We start from the raw sequence: 19,567 nt of genomic DNA, 5'->3' as shown, positions 1-19,567 counted from the left end.
TTTGAAATCGTTTTACGTCATCAAATCATTCGGAGCCGGTGAGCCTGATCATTGTCTTTTCTATGCATCCGGGATTAACAGGACATCCATAGTATGATATATCATATATCAGGTACACTCACACATATCGGTATCACCGTCACTGCGGAATGACCTGTAAAGCTCAAGGTCGTGGTCGCGACCAACTTGTTACACACAGAGACACTGACAACATCAAATTTGACATTACTTCTTCCATCATCTTCTCAGGCTATATATATCACTTACAAATATCTTTCTGACGACTGTTACGACTCATTGACTGATCATAATGGCTGAACAATTAGTGAGTGTTTGGCTTTCTCTACTTCACTTGATTTTATCAATGGGGTTCATTCGGCCCCACTTGAACCCATTCAATCCTGACACGACACTGGTTAAAGAGAGAAGAAGCTGATGGTTCTTACTTTTACAGACAAAAGGTCAGCTCTCATTCAAGTATATAAGCATATAATACCAAAGTGATTATAAGCTGACATACCAACTTTACCCGTTTCATTGTTATAGAACAAATCGCCGGTATGTGATATGCAGTTTAGGTTGGAGAAGTGTAACTTGTACAGCGGAAAGAGCGCGATGCTGACTAGGTCTCACACTACTTAGAATTTAAGGAAGCTTTCTCTCTTTTCGATAAAGGTGAGTGTCTTCCTTATATTCTGCCGTTGAAATGTTTTAACTGATGGAGCCATACGATTTTACTTTTCATTCTAATACTACTTTTATTTCAACAAATGTTCTTTTCAACCAATCCAATACTGCATTTTTCGGTGACTTCCTGCACATATCCACTCTGAAATTGACCTCCCGCCATTGGTTTTCTCAATCTGCTTGACTGAATCTTCCAGATGGAGACGGAACTATCACCACCAAAGAACTCGGTACCGTTATGAGATCTCTTGGTCAAAACCCAACTCAAGCTGAGCTTGAAGATATGATCAACGAGGTGAGCTTTTCCTCTATATGGTAAAGAGCATAAGCTGATAAACATCTGAATTTGATCGTCTCTAGGTTGACGCTGATGGAAACAACTCAATCGACTTTGCTGAATTCATGACCCTTATGGCTAGAAAAATGCACGATACCGATTCTGAAGATGAAATCAGGGAGGCCTTCAAGGTGAATTTGTTACTGCTTTATTCTTACAACTAGTCCCTATCTTTACTTTCTCACAATCATGGAAAATGTCCTATCAAGAGAGATCTCTGGTTCACGGACGATTCTGCTACCTCGTGCAATGAGGTGCTGACATTGTTCGAACGCTTCTAGGTATTCGACAAAAACAACGATGGACACATCTCTGCTGCTGAATTAAAACACGTCATGAGTGAGTTCTAGTGCGGCTGGACGGTATGTAGGAGGGTAATTGAATCTCTGTCCCTATCTGTAGCCAACCTCGGAGAGAAACTCTCAGATGCTGAAATTAGTGAAATGATCAGAGAAGCAGACAAAGACGGTATGTTTCCTAAAAGTGATATAGTTACCATATGAAGGTACTCTACATTTACTGACTATCTCTCTCATTCCACAGGTGATGGTATGATTGATTACAACGAATTCGTAACAATGATGATGGCCAAAGTGAGTACTAATAATACTCAAACTGGTCAAGCTTTTATGTACAGTTCTCGACTAATCGGCCAAATTATCCATAGTAAACGAACATTACTCACAATTTTCTCGTCTTACTTCACTCCTGGTAATCTATATTTTTTGCCGTTATATGTGTCTTGGTCAAGAAGGGTTTGAGATGTCAAACTAGGAAAATATCGATGGAAAGGGTATCCGTAGACTGGCATGTATAAAAAGGTTTCATGTCATTTCACGACGCTCACAGAGGATACATGTTGAGGGACAGTTCCCGACGCTCAAACAATAAGAATCGATACTAGGTGGTAGATCGATTTTGTTACGTCTTAATTGTGTCTCTTTGTGTTCAGTTGGAATCAGATTGTCCAGTAGCTATCAGTTAAGTTAAAAGAATGCTTGCTATAAAGGACCAGGCGAAAACACAAGTCTCATCGCTGCTTGCTCGTGTAGGAGGGATCTTGATGTAATGTGTCTGCCATTGCGGATACAAGCGACGAGGTCAACATGTTTGATTGATAGGTGTAGGGTGAAGGGAACGACAGATTTTTAAGCTTGTGAGCGTTGAGAATAGCGAGCACCAGCTTTTGCACCATTGTATCTTGGATGAAGAGGTTGAGAAAAAACATACATACATTTCCAAGAAATACCAACGCCTATTGAACTGACATCAATATTGTATAGTTTAGTCAGTTACTCGTTTCGAGCAACCTTCCCCTTTCTGACCTAATCAATCGAGCTGGAATCGCTTAATCCATCACTACTAACAATTGAACCCGGTAGCAGCCGCAGTCATTCCAGCTGCATCACTAACCACTTACATCATCTGGTCACAGGTTAAACCTGAATACATCATATCAGTTGAACGGCTTTGTGTTCGCTTGAAGAGGTTTGGTAGGAACCTTCTATCATAAAGCCTGTCACCGCTGCCACATCATCTTGATGTCATCTCGTTTAAGCTGTTGCCGCATGAGATTTCAGGAATTTGATGTTATACCTTAGATCCAGAAGAGTATGTATGCTTGTCTGTTCAATCTTATGGGGATAAAGGAATGCCGTCAAATTGTGCGTGTTATAGCATGTGTATGCCTCCCGTTTTCGATATGAACAAAATATACGTTGCATACAACGATTTCTAGGGAATTCAGATATTCGCGAAATGCTGTATTGACGTCTGAGGCTTTCTTGAATTTTGTTCGGAATATGATCGGGTAAAATAATCTTCAGCCTTCAAAAGCAGAGTTTTCTGGTTTTGAATGTTCAAGCTTAAGGGGATTTTTTGAATGTTTACGATAAAACAGGGTGTTTAAACAATTGTTCGCGACGTCATAATGGTCAGGGTCACATATTGTTGTACATATGCTAAATAGAGAAAAAGCGAAAGCGGGTTCCTCGATGCGTTGGGCTCTTATGATTATGATTGTGATATCAGCAGGTTGTTTGAGGTGAAAGAGGGGAAGAAGCTTTGAAGCTAAATGATCACAATAATAAAATAGGAATCGAAAGCCCGAAAATATCTGTTGGGACTAAAAGACCTGATCCTGATCCTGATGCTGAACCTGAACCTGGAATTATGAATGAACAAAATAATTGAATGGAAGAAAAAAACAGTTACAAGCCGTCTGATAGCTATTATCGAACCCCTTTTTTTCTATATAGATATAGATCAATGCATACTTATGCTGTTTGATTGATCTTTCTCTCTTTCTTTCTTTCTCTTTTATTTACTCCTGTTTCGATAAAATATCCACTACTGTAGCATATCTCATAACCAAATCTTTTTATATTTAATACGTGAGTATAGTTTTTATAATGTGTTATTGTGTACAGAGGCGTGTCATTTGATGGAAGGATAGGGAGAGGGCGCGTATCAATTGATGGGGAAAAGGAACAGGCAAAAGAGCCGATCAAGCGATCAAGCGATCAAGCGATCAAGCAATCAAGCTTGGATCGCGATGTCATCTGGTGGTAGCATATGATGGTGTAAACCATTACAAGCCATATTATCATCTTGTCGTCGTTGTATCACATATCCCCTTATCTCCATATCTGTAGGCGCAGTGATGGTGATGGTATAAATGGGATATGAAGCTTACATCTCAGTCTTGTAAACTTCTCTATTCATAGCCAAAAACCAAATAACCAAATCTATTCAAAATGTCCAACGTTCCATCTGAAATGAGTGCTTTGTACTACCACGAAGTAAGTCATCCGTTAATTATGTTTTTTCAATCATGGGATCTTATGCTGATCTCTTCCCGTTTTATCATATACGTACTCTTTTTCCCATTACCGCATTAAAATTTTTGATCGACTTTGTAATCCCTTCCATGTTTCAATAATTATCCCATCTTTCGATCTTTCCTATATCCTATATCCTATACTTCCGCCCATTCACCTATTAGGCCAGAAACTTCGAAATTAAAAAAGTCCCAGTCCCAGAAATCAACGAAAATGAAATCCTCCTCAAAGGTGAGTCCATAATTGGCTTTACACAAGATTGCACTAGTTGTAGCTGATCCTGTCATCTTGATTTTTAATGATAAATAGTCGATATCTGTGGTGTTTGTGGTACCGATGTAAGTTGAATCGTATTTAAATGCCCAAAAGATATTGAGCAGGAGCTGATATTCTACTGTTACCTTTCAGCAACACATCCATGAAGGAGAATTCATTTCAAAATTCCCTTTGATTCCAGGACACGAAGCCGTTGGTAAAGTTGTTGCCATGGGTAAAAACGTTAAAGGTTTCTCAGTCGGTGATAGAGTTGCAGCAGATGTTGGTGAAACTTGTGGTTGGTGTCACTACTGTAGAAAAGGTGATGAACTTTTCTGTGAACACTTTACTCCAGCCGGTGTTGCTAGAGATGGTGGTTTCGCTGATTACATCAAATAGTGAGTCGAATGATCTCAACCTATTAAATCCTTTACAGTTTAATTAAAGCTAATCTCTATATTCGTTCTATAGCCACTTTGCCAAATGTTACAAAATCAAGAACCTTTCTGACGAAGAAGCCACTTTACTTGAACCAGCATCATGTGCTATCCACGGTATGGATAAATTGAAAATGCCATTTGGTGCTAAAGTATTATTAATTGGTGCTGGACCAACTGGTTTAATCTTAGCTCAATTAATGAAAATTGGTGGTGCTGGACACATCACAATTGCCGCTAACAAAGGTATCAAAATGGATATTGCAAGAAAAGTTGATGCAGCAGATGCTTATATTGATTTAGATAGAAAAGATGCTGCTTCACAATGGGCAAAAATCAAAGAAGAAAATCCATATGGTTTCGATGTTGTTGCTGAATGTACTGGTGTAGAATCAATTGTTAACGATGCTATAAACTACGTTACAAGAGGTGGTACACTCTTAGTTTACGGTGTTTATGAAGATAAAGCTAGATTACCTTCTTGGTCACCAACAGATATTTTCGTTAATGAAAAGAGAATTATCGGTTCTTTCTCACAAACATACTGTTTCCCAAGAGCTATCGATTTATTAGATTCAGGTAAAATTAGAACAACAGGTATGGTTACCGATGTCTTTGATCTTAAAGATTACCAAAAAGCTCTCGATAAAATGGCTACTAGACAAGCTCTTAAAATCGCCATCAAACCTTAAATTGTCTACTTCGGTGATATGTAGCTTTAATTTAGGTCTTTCTTTATTTTTGTTGCTGGAACTTACGGATTGCTCTGCTCGGAATCTTCTGAACCCTTTCATACGGATTTTGTCGGATATTTTCTGTCAAATTGTTTTGCTTTTATCTATTGATTTTTGGGGCTGGAGTAAAGGTGTTATATAAGTAATAGTAGCATTAGTTAATGAAAAAAATGTATCGATGTTAATTCATAACGATTAAGCTGTATGGTGATGAGTGAATCGACAGCGATACACTAAAAAGTGAATGAAGAATGCATCTTGAGACGCAGTGACGAGTTTTTTCACGCTGAATACTTACATTTATATATGTCTATATTAAATTATGTGGACGAGAGAGGTTGAATACATTTAGTGAGCGGTAATGATGTCAATATGTAAACGACCTCTCGGGACCTCAATCATGAGCATGTCTTTGGAATTGGTCCTCTGGGGAAGTTTTCTCAGTGTGATCATGCTTATTTGTAACATGTTCAACTGCCTAACAGGTAGTGAAACAAAAGCATCCATCCAAGCATAGCATCTATCTCACAACAGAAAAGTAGTAAATTATAGAAGAACCGTCAAATCGTAAATCGTAAAAGAAAACACGTATCCTTGTTATTGAAATACCATAACATTTATCGTATTGTCTGTCTAAACCTTTGTGTCGAGCCACTTTTGTCATTGCATCCAAATTGTATTTTAAGCTTTTGATCGAAGTTGTTTTCTTAAGTCTCCAACTTCAGCCTGTAAAGAATTGAGCTGAATTATAGGGAAAATTGAAGAACAGGGATTTGAATATCAGTCAGTATGACACGATAATGAGCTGTAATTTTATGATTTTTTAACTCACCTCATCAAGTAATTGTATTCTTTGTGATTGTGATTTCATTCTTTCTTCATCTTGTTCTTGTTCAGCTTCTTTCAATTTTTTCTTTAAATTATTCAATTCTTCTTTAGATGAAATTGATGAATTCGGTTGATATTGTTGTTGATCTTCAATTAAAGCTAATTGTTGAGTTAAATCTAGAGTTTTTGAAGATAAATGTTCATTTACTTCATTTAATCTTTGATTAATTTCCTTTTCTTCTTTTAATTTTGATTCTAATTGTCTTTTAGTTTGATTTGCTGAATCTAAAGTCATTTGTAAATCATTTAATTCATCCAAGAAATGTGATTCTGTTGATCCTGATTTAGCTAATTGATCTTCTAATACTGCTACTTGTCTAACTCAAATATTGATCAAAATGATAAAGGCATTATATCAGCTCTCATGTTCAAGACCAACAGAGTCATTCAGGACGTTGATAACCTCTCTTGGAAGAAAAGATTACGTTCACTCACTGTTGATAAGTTTCTAAACTCTTTGTACTTTCTTCAACTAATTTTTTAGCTTTTGCTGCATTACCTTTTAACAATTCTCTTTCTTTTGTCATTTTTATAACTCTTTCAACTAATATTTTACTATCTTCAATAACACCTTTAATTCTTATCAAAGTTTCATTTATATTACCTACTTTTTCATTATGTGGTATATATAAATCTTGTAAAGCTGAAAAATTTATATTTTTACTTGGTGATGATAATGATGAATTACTATTTCCAGTTATAGAATCAATTAAATCTGCTTGAATTCTTTTTGATGATGAAGGTAATATTGACCATATAGAATTAAATTGATTTGCAATTGATTCAAGTTCACCTGTTAATCCATCTACTTGAGATTGTAATGTTCTTATCATATTACTAGAATCAGAAGCAGATGAAGATGGTGATTTGGGACTTTCTCTCGACATAGTCGTTACAGCAGTTTGAGCAGCTTTTAAAGATGAAGATAGAGATTCATTTCGTAAGGAGAGATCATTGATTTGGTCTTGTTGATTCTGTATATAGCAAGTCGTATTAGTCAGTTTGTTTTATTGAATAATATTCATAAAATATCGGTAGATACCTGACTCACCCTTATTTTCTTTGTCAACGCCATATTCTCCTCTCTTCTGGCAGTCTCAGCTTGATCCAATTTAGTCTTCCAGACATTCCTATCTTCTCCAACTCTCTTTAATTCTTCTTCTAACCCCATATTAACCTCTTTCATCTCATCTCTTAAATTTACAACTTCTCTTTCTCTTCTTGATATTAGATTTTTGATTTCTTCTAACGAAGGTAAAACTTCATTCTCATTTACTGAGCCCATTTTTCTATTTAATATACTTCCTAAGGATAGACGAATTTGATCCATCGTAGCTCTATCTTTCTCTGTAGCTTGACTTGATGTTGTCATTAATCTTTGTCTATCACTTAACAAGTTTGTTCTTTCCTCCATGAAATGTCGTTTTTCGTTTTCATATTGATTTCTTTCATTATTCCATATTGATCTTTCATTTTCAAATTTAGATCTTTCTTGATTCCATGATTTCTTTTCAAATGTCCAGTTATCCCTTTCAATCTTGAAAGCTTCCCTCTCGTTAGACCAGGTCTGCTGTTCGTTTTGTAATTGTAAACGATGTTGATCGATTTCCTTGATTTCCTCCTCTATGGCTCTTTCACGTCTACCCATTTCGATAACCATTTCTTCTAATTCTTGAACCCTGTTCTGTTTCTCAGAAACTTGTCTGATTAATTCGGCTTCTCGATCTTTCAGTTCATTGATTTTCATAGATTGTTCATCGTATCTCAATTGGGTCTCAGCTGAACTTTTCTCCAATCTTCTAACTTCCCACGCCATAACTCCAGACCAGTGTTCCATTAGTCTCCTACGTAAACCAGCTTCTCTATCTTGCAAGACATACACCTCCTATCAGATCGATGTCGAAAGATCAGCCACAAATCATTATGCACAAGCTATAACTTACCTTCTCAGCAGCTTCTACCCTTTTCTCAGCTTGTTCCAGACTTTCCATCGTTTGTCTTGACATCCTTTTGTTTGAATTGTTGAGCTTCTGCAGCGTCTTTGCCGCAGTCAAGATTTTGATTTCTCGCTGATGCCTCGATTGTAATGATTCTAACCTATTCGATAAGATGGACAATTCCTGTACAACAAACACTATATTAGCAAATACCATCCACCTCTTGTGCATGTTGTAAGCATAATGAGAGTCCAGCTAGCACACACCTTCTTCCACCCCTCAACCTCCTCCCATCCACCTATCGGTAGTCTTTCACAATCTACAGCAGCTTGTCCAGCTAAAAGGGCTAGCAACATCTCATCTGATCCTTGAGCAAATCCCATTATAGCATTGTCTTTCTCCGTATATCCATTCTCATACGTTCCTTGATCATGACTATAAGATGATTCAGGAGCGGTCATCGCACCATGTATATTCGATGTCAGATTATTCGGCGTTATAGGTGCAGTTTTTCGTTGAGATTTTGTAGTTGATCTTCTTCTTACTGGTGAAGGACCTCTACGTGAAGGTGGATTTTGTACTCTATCTAAAGTAGGTGCATGTCCGTCTGTTGCAGGTGAAGAATCAAAGTATCCGTTACTATTGTCGTTATGATGATATGCTTGTGGAGCCTCTAAATTTGATAGTGGACTATTATCTGAATATTGTGTAGGTGTATATGCTCTTTCCTGCTGTTGTTGATCATTAGGACTATATCTACTATTAGTACTTGGTCCAGCTCCAGCTGAGGATTGTTCAAGCCTTGTAGCAGCATCGAATCTTCCTGCTAAGTCGTTCAAGTTACCATAACCTCCTTCAGTTGACATGTTATTATATCCATTAGGACTTGTACTTCCATTGAATCGATCTATAGGTGGTGATCTAGCTCGAAAGAATGCCGCTTTGGTCATTCGTGACGATATTGGTGATGTCGCCCCTGACTCTGGACGCGAGCTCATATTGATAGCGATCGGCATGTAATTTTGGTTGAAATAGTTGATTTTTGTTATCAGTGATAAGACACGAAACAGTGATGAGAACTACATATTGCAACACTCTCTGTGTTGTTGTTGTTTTTGTTTTAATTTCAGTGAACGCGATAGTCAGAGATCTCTGTGCCTTAGTTGTGCGCCAAAAACCCGTAACAACGTAATGTGCATTCCGCTAATTTTGCCACTTATCCTCTATGGTGTAAGGTTGCAATATCGTACTTCTTCTGCCTATAAATATAGATTGCAATGCTTTTTAAATGAAAGTCAAGCAGTAATACTGCGCTAGATTGCCTTGGGGAAGCTTTCAGACCGCTACGATCGGTGTCTACACCGTGCTGGTTGCTCTTAGGTAGGAAAGACGTGCTTCGAAAGACATAGACACGATAAGTATCCCTCATTATGAACAGCATAGATAATTAATTAATTAACGGGTTAAGGTTTTCTATGCTGTTCACTCATGTCTCTGCTTAGAGTCATCATTTCACATGCAATCAGCAACCGATGAGTTTTGGGAACGAGTATATTTGAGCAACGATATCAGCATTGACATCGTTAAGCTTGTCTAAAAAGCAATTGTCAATGCAGCATAGATGCCAATAAATGTGGTACATAGCGATACAATTGTGTAAGATGGCAAATTTCAACAACTAGGCAGCAATATGTGCTTTATCTATACCTTGTATCAGAGTTTCCACATCATCTCTTTCATCCTCGCTATCACCAGCCTCAACTGAATCAGGAGCTTCTTCATCGTCCCATTCATTTCCTATATGGTTTGGATTTGCGCGTAATAAATCCTCGCCCTCGTTCGCCTCTGAGATAAGTGATAATGGATATATCAGCATCTCGAATTTGTATTGCTTGAGGTTTAAGAGATTGGGTAAAACCCTAATACTCACGTTTCTCAAGTTGCCTCTGTTCCCTTTCATCTGCCATTTCCTTCTGAATCAATTCAGCCATAGCTTGAACTTCTTCTGACGTATGACAAGTTCTATATCTTTCAATTAAATGACCATTGAGCTTGTAAAATGAATGTCCCCAAGCAAATTTGCTCAATCTGACAAACATATATAGATGTATATCAGGACAAACCCCAAATGTGATGACATGAGAATATACTCACAGTATCTCTGCCCAATCTGCATGTCCCGTTATATAAAACCCAGCTGCAAGAGCTTCTACACAATTTAACCGCCATGGTTTACCATAATTTACGGGATTAGTTGCGATTAAGAAAGGTACTGTGTACATTCATGTCAGGTCAGTCAAAAATTCATGATCCTGCAAGATAGCAAAAATGCTAAAAGCTAGTATGCGAAGTTTCACTCACATAGTCGCTCATAAGGCGATTTGATTTTATTGAATGGAACTTCATCTAATCTTGCCCAAGAACATTCAACAACAGCTAATCCACTCATTTGAACTATTTCATCGTCTGAAGGTGATATCGGTTTTTTACCTTTCGGCCTATTCCATCCACCGATTGACTATTTATCAATATCATTACTGCATCTGATATCAACGGTTTGAGGAATTTACACTTACGTTAAAACAATACCTCTAAATCTTTGTCCAATTCTCATAGCGTTTATCAAACCATGACGTGCTAATTTTTTACCTGAACAACGTTTTGGATCACAATGATCGAAATCCCACATCGCTACAGGTACATCGATTTCCTCTAATTCAATTTCATCATCATCTTCATTGTCTTCTGCTTCATCGTCTTCTTCATCTTCATCTTCAGATCCGGAACCTGATCCCGATGCTTCTTCGTCAGATCCAGATCCGGATGCACTTGATGAACCTTCTATACAGAAGAATTAGTTGTATATTCGCGCAAAGGCAATGATTATGAGCCAGCATACCCGATTCAACAGCTTCCCCAGCCATGACTCTTCTAAAGACTTCCTCATCGTCAACTGCTTCTTCCTGCCTTTTAGATGCTATACCTTTTTGCCTTCCAGTACCTCCACCTCTAGCTGCTGAGAAAGCACCACCACCTCGTCCTCTACCTCTGCCTCGAGCAGGAGCACGCTGGTTTCGTTCTTTCGATGGTTTACCCATTTCAATGGCTTGTCGTATGACTCGAATTGATATGATATCAATTTTGTCGTGATTGTAATACCAAAACATTAATATTGACCAAAGCAGTCAAAGGTGAATCATATCATCATCACTTTACCAGAGACTATCGATTCTTACGCTCGTTTGACTTTTCTGCGGAGTCGCGCTCCATCTCCTTCTTGTTGCGCTTGTCACGTGGCTTCGCGCGGCAGACAATGTAAGCGGCAGTTTTCCGGCCGGACGACCAAAGCCGAAAGTTGCATCTCACAAGCGAAATTCTGGTCTCCAGTTTGGGGATGTCCATGACACTTCCCCCATCTCTCATCTCTCTCTTGTATAGCCTCTTGTACATCTTGTGGATATAATCAGATAAACCTCGAATAAGCAAGAAGAAGCAGTTTGTGGTTCCACAGCTCGTTGACGGAGTCTGTCTATGCTCTAAAACATGCCAGGTCCATCATCTTCAGCACATCAAGTCTTAGTATATTCTGGACCTGGTGTATCACCATTATCGTTGTCACATACAATATTAACATTATCTCTATTACTTCTACCTCATTATACTGTACAACCTGTAACACCTGAAGTACTCCACTCACAGCCATGGCAAGAAAATTGTGCATTGTTGGTTATTCCAGGTGGAAGAGATTTACCTTTCGTTGAAGAATTAACTATAAAACGTAAAATCACAATAAAAATCAAAGAATATGTTGAAAATGGTGGTAGATACTTAGGAATATGCGCTGGTGCTTATTTCGGTACAAAACAAGTCAATTTTGAGGTTGCTGGTCCAATGGAAGTTAAAGGTGAAAGAGACTTAGTAAGACTTTTCTCCCCTTGAGAATCATTTTCATCATGGTAATTTGTAATAGCTTACACAGCGTTCTTTTCGAACCCTCTACAGGCATTCTTCCCTGGCATAAGTGAAGGACCAACATTTCCCGGTTTTCAATATGCTTCTGAATCAGGATCAAGAGCCGTATCGTTATTCCTTGAACCTTCTTCTTCTACTTCAAACCATCGATCTTTAGACCATATATACTATAATGGTGGAGGGCATTTTATATTACCTTCACCTTTACCAACAAACGTCAAAGTATTAGCTAGGTATGCTGATGTGATAACGAAAAATGGTGAAAAAGAACCTGTTGCAGTCGTTTTGACAGAAAATGGTAAAGGAAAATCAATTTTGTGCTCTTTGCATCCTGAATATCCATTAAATGATCCACCAGCAAAATTAGCTATAAATAAATTGGGAAATCCACCTGAAATTGATGAAATCGAGGCTAGTGATAAAGCTAGAATCGAATGGGTAGAAGAACTTTTAATTTTACTTGGTCTGAATCCACCAAGCAGGAGTAGAAAACAAAGTGATAATAACGGTAGTAATGAAGGAGGAAGCACAAGTGAAATTGATGGAGAAGAAGATCCAAAATTATTATTACATCCCACTCATCCATCACCTCTTTTCATACTTTCTCATCCAAATTTACCGGAACTATCAACAAACGCCGTCTCCAAGAAAGAGTTGAATGGTAAAATGAATTCAGAAAATGGTTGGCAGATACTGAAAGATGGCAATGATCAACTAAGTTTCGGTCCAATCAAATCTACATCTAAAGATCTTAACTCATCATCAGAAGATGAAGTGACACGTTGGTTAGCCAAGAAACGACGCGATCAGCCGACGCTCGAGACTCCCTCAATTGAAAAACTGAATATCGATTCTTCAGGTGAAGCTTCACCACCAATCCCACAACCACCCGACTTCCACTCTATACCTAAGACAGTCTTATTACCTTCATCTACCATACCTTACACACCTAGATGGACACCTTTGTTCAACTTTTCAACGTATTGGTCTGAATTGGATGCTGCTAGGAAGAGTACCGGCAGAAGATCAGGTGTAATGCGTAAAAGTGATCAAGGTGACAACTGTGCTTTAGGCGATTTGATCATCTATGGAGAAACAGTCACCAGTACTCAGACGATGCTTGATCGGTGAGTTGCTGGTCTCCAATTTTGGCTATAAGGGTGATTCAACAACTGACAGAATTCAACCTGATTGCAGAAACCCTTTATTACTTACCAATCTCACAGCACCATTAGCCTTTTTAGCTTCATTTCAATTATCAGGCAGAGGTAGAGGATCAAATATATGGTTATCACCACCTGGATGTTTACAATTCTCCTTACTATTAGATTTACCTGCTTCGTTATTGAATAAAATGGTTTTTATTCAATATATAATGGCATTAGCAGTTTGTGAAGCAGTTGACGAAGATGGTAAATTAGGTGTAAGAATTAAATGGCCAAATGATATTTATGCTGAAGTTGAAGGTGTCGGAGGAACGGAGATAGGTTCAGGTAAAAAAGGTAAAGCTAAATTAGGTGGTATTTTAGTAAATACAAATTTCGTTGGTGGTAAATGGAGAATTGTTGTTGGTAGGTCATGATTAAAACCTTTATATCGAATCCCTACGTATACCTGTTGCTGATCGACAGTGGAATTCTCTTGTATTGTCTAGGTTGCGGAATAAACGTCCTAAATGCTTTACCTACAACATCTTTATCGCAATTACATTCTTTGCTTGCAGCCAAAATATCTTCGACAGCATCCAATAAAGCATTACCTACTCCTCCTACAATGGAGGGTACATTTGCAAAAATCATGAATTCTTTCGATTCTAAATGGGAGCAATTTATAGAAGAAAAAGGATTTAAAGGATTTATGGATGAATATCATGGTAGATGGTTACATTCGTGAGTAGATCTCACATTAAATCCATCAAAGTGTCCTCCTATAAGACGATTGTGGCTGATTTTGAATTGGGCGATATAGTGGTCAAGAAGTAACTTTAACGACAACAGAACCACATACACCATTGAGGATATTATCAATTACACCAGATCATGGATTATTACGTTGTATACCAATCAAATCGAAATCTGCAGCTGGAACTTCAAATGGATTAACACCTTTATATAATAGAAATGTGGACAATTCAGAAGATCGATATAATCCTTCTTCTTCTTCTTCCTCATCCAGTAATTCAAGTAAAACTGAATTTGTGGATTTACAACCTGACGGAAATAGTTTTGATTTGATGAGCGGTTTAATCAAAAGAAAAATATAATTTAGTTTATTGGGTAACTTAGGTCTTAAAACAGGTTGTATAATCAGGAAAACGAGGAATCGTTCCTCAAGCATGATGGATACTACGGTTGTATATTTGTTCTCTGGTTTTCTTCTAGCTAAAACCATAATTTAGCTAATTGATCTGCGTGAAGTCACTGACATGTTCAGTGGGTGTATACCGAAAATTGAATAACTGACTAATTTTACCAATCATTCTTCCCCTTCGTTATTCTCTGTCTTTCTTTCCTCTTACGCTGCTTTCACATTCACATAATCACTACTGTTCTTTCTCATTTCAATTTCATTTTTTTCTTTACATTCTTCGTTTTCACAAGAACCGAGCTTAGACACGTCACTAGCCCCAAAAACATAAACGTTAGGGATGTCACAGCTATCGGAAGATCAAAAATATTATTTTGTTTTCACGAAATGATTTAATTTTCAATCTTTGGCTTTTCATTATATTCTCTTTAATACCCTTTTATTGCTTAGAAATAGGTAACTAAAAGTTTGTTTTAGGGGATTTTTGATTAGCTCGCACTATCAAATTTACAAGGTATTTACATTTCTACTTGTATTTGGATAGATAAAGAGAGAAATACATCTATCTTACTTCAATTTGCTTAGATATACAAGATTGTCTAGATGTAAATATCTAGACAGCTGAACAGTGAGATTGTCACTGATCATATGTGATAGATGTGAGACGAATAATCTCCCTTTCTTCATCAGATAATCAGATTTATTTCGACGTAAGCATATCGTTCATATGTAAGTCCATCACTGTATACAGATAGAACTTGTGTATCTCTGTTTGCTTTCTCGCATTTGTACTAGATATTCATTGGAATATTATAACTCAATATACAAACTTGATTATATGCATGTCTACTACTCCTCCAAGTATTCATCTCTTAACCCCGATTCGATCTAGCAGAACTTCTTTCACCTATCAGTCCATGAGGTTTTGATGATTTCCTCAAAGAATAATGACCGTTCCAAGCTAATCTAATAGCTAAAAATCTAATATCTAAATCATTATGTGAACCTGCTAAATGACATATTGAAATTAATTTATCTTGGAATGAATTTGAACATTGTTTTATACGTTGTTTTATTGAATGTAATTGATTTAAAGATAATGTTGGGGAATCTGTCGTTGGTATTGTATATAATCCCTATTTCATCGAGAAAAGAATTCGTAAGTGAGATTCACTTCGATAGTCATTTGCTAAATTCCCATCAAGAGAAATCCGACTTACTCTCTCTGAATCCCTTTCACGGTCTAATCTTGTTGCTTCAGCTAACGACCAGCCGTATAGATCGTCCTGAAGATGACGTCGTCAATTCAGATTCTCTCAATTACCATATAAACTAATCACTCACTGTAGCATCCCTGAATTGGAGTATATAATCCAGAGCATCTCTAACAGCATCAAGAAGTATTTCCTGGTCATTCGTAATTATGCGTCAGTTGGTCTGTCTTCCTCACTCAAGACATTTATTTGTAAAAGAGACACATGTATCCACTTACCTCTTTATCTCTTTTATTACTTAACAATAAAACTTTTTTAACTACTCTATCTAAGTATTCCCTGTGAGCATTAATCAAAGCATCTAAGTCGCCTTGTCTCTTTTCTGTAAAATCAATCAAATCTTTCCATGAACATTCAATAACTTCTAATTGATAAAAAGCTTGAAGATTTCTCAGGAAATGTACCATTTCTGATTGAACAATTCTACAATGATGCCAATCATTACTTAAGCCTAGATCAGTAAATTCAACGTAAAATCAGTTGTTATAGCTTTGAAATTAATCGGTGGCGTAGAAAGGTATATATTGAACGATTGGATTGTTCATAAAGGAAAACGTTCAATTTACCTGGTAATTTCTCATAAACTTTGGAAGAAGAAGTAACTCTAATCCAATTTTGAGTTAAACTCGATTCAACTCTTTTCAATTTCCATAAATGATTAAATAATTTATCATAATCCAACATTGATTTTTGGTTTAAAATTGTATTTAAAGGTTGTTCAACTTTATATTCTAGAGTGAAACAATCCCAACCTGTTTCACCATGTGAATACTCTAAAATCCTTGCATCTAATCTTTTCAATATTTCTGGATTATCAAATTGTGCATTTGATCCTCGAATAGCTGATTCTAAATCTGATGTTAAATGATGTCGATATAATGAGATTGCAGGTTTAGATAATCTTGGTCTATAGGCGCAAAATAGCATCATTAGTGATTCCTCCTGTATCAATCAACGAATACACAGTAGTGAGCTGAATGAGAGGGAAACTCACGCTAGAGCTTCCATTAGTAATTCAGTAAAATCACCTGCACCAAGCATGAGATATGATTTCAATGCTCTCAGATGTTCTAACAGAATGAATTTATCGAAGAATATCTCCAATAGCCTTTGACTCGCTATGGAATAAGCATCATCGATTGATCTTTCTAATCCCGCTAAATCACTATATTTGAGTGCTATGAAAGGACAGACATACATCAGAGCTTGCTTTTGAGCGTCAAATCTACATGCAAAAGCTCACCTCGTCCTGCGTTAGCAAGTTTAGCCTGAGTCTCAATCCAATCACTGTCACCACAACTATATCTAATGAAATTCAAACTTCTTCCAGTAGAGAAAATCTATGATGGATTTCATGATCAGCATTAATCTACATTTACTTGGGAAGAAGTTTAAATAGAGAAAAGGGAAAAATTTACTTTTTTACCAAATTCTTCACTGACAAATCCAGGAACCATACCTTTCACAAAAACGTATTTCTTTTCCCAAATAGTTTGAGCTTCATCTGTTCTACCTAGAGAATCTATACCCATTTCAAAACCAACATCTCCAGCTGGCGATATCCTACCGTGATCGCGTAAGGATGTAGTTTCTGGATTTAACTGAACGAAAAATTCGTTAAATGGATCATGAAGATCCCCCGAAAATATCCATTTTTGTAATGTACCAAAGAAAGGTTTAGACACCTGCGAAAGCGGAGACCTGTACGTTAATTACATTCTGCCAGGAATAAATGAGTGCAAGGCTTACTTCTTCCAGTATCTGATCAGTAAATCTTCGTATGAGAGGATCGCCGTGACTCGTGTGCTTATGTATTTTAGATACCAATGCTCCTCCGTGTGTCTCTAAAACCATATTTGAAGGCTGTTAGTTATTTGCACGCATGCGATTGCCCTCATTGTAACTCACTTTTCGCCTCTTCAACTACCAGACTCATCTGCTTCAGTTTCAGTTTCATCTCTTCCGTCCAGAGACCTAACCTCATCAGAGTTAAACCTGCCCCATCGGCTGGCGGTTCATTGTCGTCCGAGAACGTCTGATTCATTTGCGACTCCAGCACGGCCAGTAATCGATGGTACTCTGATAGCTCATGATGAAGGAAATGACATAAACTCTGTGCACAAATCAAGGGTCTTAGTATCGTTCGATTCCAAACAACTCAGGATCTCGCTCACCTGCTCAGTCATACCTCCTTTACCTTCTCCGGCCTGCTTCGAGCTAATAAAATCCGTTACTTGTCTATACAACATTCCCATTTCCGATAGTTGCATCAGGATAGTCTGAGTAGGTTTCGATATGTATCCATCCTATACAAGGTGAAATAAGCTCAGTAATATTCAACGCGTTAAGTGAGCCAACCAACTTACTTTCGGCTGATCAGCAACAATTTCGATTCCTACTATATCACCTTCTTCACCTTCTTCCTCTTGATTGATCGCACCATCTTTACCTAAAGGAAAGCCTACTCCTTCGCCCGCTCTACCTTTTTCTGTTAAATACGGATTCTGTTCTTTTGGTGGCCGTATTGCAAATCTGACATAACGACCATCAATGCCTTGTAACAGGTATAGCGTATCTCGAAGCAATAAATGTTGTGGGAAAGGTTTTTGTGCTGATGAATCAAGAAGTCAGTAAGTATAGTACAACCTTTGAGTTTCACTGAGGTGATATTCACATTTTGATTTCCTCCAAGCTTTCAATACTTCCGCTTTACTTTTACCTTTTACATCGAAATCTAATGTGGGCAGATTCGTTGATCCCGTATCTGCTAATGCTTGTCTTGAAGAACTAGGTTGATTAGAAGGAAATGTTGCGGGGACAGGTGGAGGCGGCATAGCTCGACTTGATGAGGCTGCCGAACTACCATTAGTGCTTAATGGCTTGGCTGGTACGTTATGAGGGTTGAATTCAGACAAGGAGAGGAGGAATTGCAAATGTGGTGAAGGTGATGATAATAAACGCTAACGAATTACTGTTAGCTTCGCAATAACCCCGAATCTGTGAAGTTCAGCTGCTCACCCCTTTCTCAAGCTTATTCCAAACTCCACTGAACCTCATAGCCCTTTCAGATCCGCTTGAACTAGATTCACCTCTACTACTTTGCCTTGAAGCTGACCTGCCATCAATACGAGAATTCGATTGTAGTAAAATCCGTTTCGCTGTATCTGGAAGTGTGGAAGCTGACAGTGGTGTTGATGATGGCAAGCGACTGATTGAGCAGCAATTATATAAGCTAAAATCTTTTGTAATCGGACGACCAGCTTACCTTTCCATAATTTCTTCACACCATTCCATCAATTCTTTTACTCTCTCTTTACGTTCCCTTTCGGTAACATCGTCAACTTCAGCTCTGCTATCTGGTCTTGAGCTAGCTACTGATGATCTACCTGATCTGACGTCTAGACTGGTCCTATGTGATCTTGGTGGTGCGAGAGAAGGTACAAGTGAGTAAACTAGTTGTTCTAAAGGTGAACGAGAGGATGATGTTGAAGGGGGTCTCGGACGATGTGCCGATTGTGATGATACTGGTCGGCTTGACATGTTGACGATTGGGAGAAGAGACGCCTCCCTCTTTGATGTCCACCAGTGTTATTCTTATTGCATTAAATCATAGGAAGAAATTGAACAATGAACTGATCCTGCTTTTTGTCAACATTGCATTCTGTTGTCATTTACTTTTTACGCGACAGATTCCGTTATCATAACGCGCTTGTCAGCGGAATCAATTTGTTTACATCGAAATTAATAATCGTTCAGTAAAGGTGGAGATCACCGCTTTACTCAGTAAAAGAGGTCAGTTTCTTGTTGATCTTCGTGCTTTTGACATTGCATGCAGTTGTAAGTCACTTCCTACACCTAGTTTCTCTATTGCAATCGATTCACTTGAAACGATCCCTCAA

General features: G+C 37.7%; 6 protein-coding genes across 6 annotated transcripts; 3 read left to right on the top strand and 3 right to left on the bottom strand.

Moving 5' to 3' along the window:
• Positions 1-310: 310 nt before the first annotated feature.
• L201_002788 (calmodulin) lies at positions 311-1,691 on the top strand (the record flags this gene model as incomplete). Its single annotated transcript, XM_066218556.1, has 9 exons — positions 311-325; positions 455-461; positions 643-675; positions 885-982; positions 1,048-1,155; positions 1,306-1,363; positions 1,427-1,492; positions 1,568-1,617; positions 1,662-1,691. 9 exons carry the CDS (start codon positions 311-313, stop codon positions 1,689-1,691), a joined length of 465 nt encoding a protein of 154 aa, XP_066074653.1.
• A 2,089-nt stretch (positions 1,692-3,780) lies between these two features.
• Positions 3,781-5,248, top strand: L201_002787 (chlorophyll synthesis pathway protein BchC; the record flags this gene model as incomplete). Its single annotated transcript, XM_066218555.1, has 5 exons — positions 3,781-3,825; positions 4,029-4,095; positions 4,174-4,202; positions 4,273-4,517; positions 4,591-5,248. The coding sequence occupies 5 exons, from the start codon at positions 3,781-3,783 to the stop codon at positions 5,246-5,248; spliced, it is 1,044 nt and encodes a 347-aa protein (XP_066074652.1).
• A 723-nt stretch (positions 5,249-5,971) lies between these two features.
• L201_002786 (uncharacterized protein) lies at positions 5,972-9,131 on the bottom strand (the record flags this gene model as incomplete). The annotated part of the gene is made up of 6 exons (XM_066218554.1): positions 5,972-6,031; positions 6,123-6,495; positions 6,614-7,152; positions 7,230-8,063; positions 8,122-8,298; positions 8,382-9,131. The coding sequence occupies 6 exons, from the start codon at positions 9,129-9,131 to the stop codon at positions 5,972-5,974; spliced, it is 2,733 nt and encodes a 910-aa protein (XP_066074651.1).
• Positions 9,132-9,793: 662 nt separating this feature from the next.
• Positions 9,794-11,213, bottom strand: L201_002785 (uncharacterized protein; the record flags this gene model as incomplete). The annotated part of the gene is made up of 6 exons (XM_066218553.1): positions 9,794-9,960; positions 10,046-10,203; positions 10,270-10,387; positions 10,477-10,613; positions 10,692-10,956; positions 11,015-11,213. 6 exons carry the CDS (start codon positions 11,211-11,213, stop codon positions 9,794-9,796), a joined length of 1,044 nt encoding a protein of 347 aa, XP_066074650.1.
• Positions 11,214-11,658: 445 nt separating this feature from the next.
• L201_002784 (biotin-[acetyl-CoA-carboxylase] ligase) lies at positions 11,659-14,350 on the top strand (the record flags this gene model as incomplete). Its single annotated transcript, XM_066218552.1, has 5 exons — positions 11,659-12,033; positions 12,118-13,214; positions 13,285-13,658; positions 13,742-13,976; positions 14,056-14,350. 5 exons carry the CDS (start codon positions 11,659-11,661, stop codon positions 14,348-14,350), a joined length of 2,376 nt encoding a protein of 791 aa, XP_066074649.1.
• A 916-nt stretch (positions 14,351-15,266) lies between these two features.
• Positions 15,267-19,208, bottom strand: L201_002783 (uncharacterized protein; the record flags this gene model as incomplete). Its single annotated transcript, XM_066218551.1, has 15 exons — positions 15,267-15,530; positions 15,615-15,680; positions 15,739-15,801; positions 15,887-16,119; positions 16,235-16,575; positions 16,663-16,846; positions 16,912-17,008; positions 17,087-17,353; positions 17,418-17,512; positions 17,577-17,781; positions 17,843-17,974; positions 18,035-18,279; positions 18,343-18,628; positions 18,687-18,876; positions 18,934-19,208. 15 exons carry the CDS (start codon positions 19,206-19,208, stop codon positions 15,267-15,269), a joined length of 2,943 nt encoding a protein of 980 aa, XP_066074648.1.
• Between the last annotated feature and the right edge of the window lie 359 nt (positions 19,209-19,567).

This window comes from Kwoniella dendrophila, chromosome 3 (assembly GCF_036810415.1).
Source record: "Kwoniella dendrophila CBS 6074 chromosome 3, complete sequence".
Taxonomy (NCBI): Eukaryota; Fungi; Basidiomycota; class Tremellomycetes; order Tremellales; family Cryptococcaceae; genus Kwoniella; species Kwoniella dendrophila.
The sequence above is the reverse complement of the archived record's forward strand: the minus strand, read 5'-3'. Positions and strand labels throughout refer to the sequence as shown.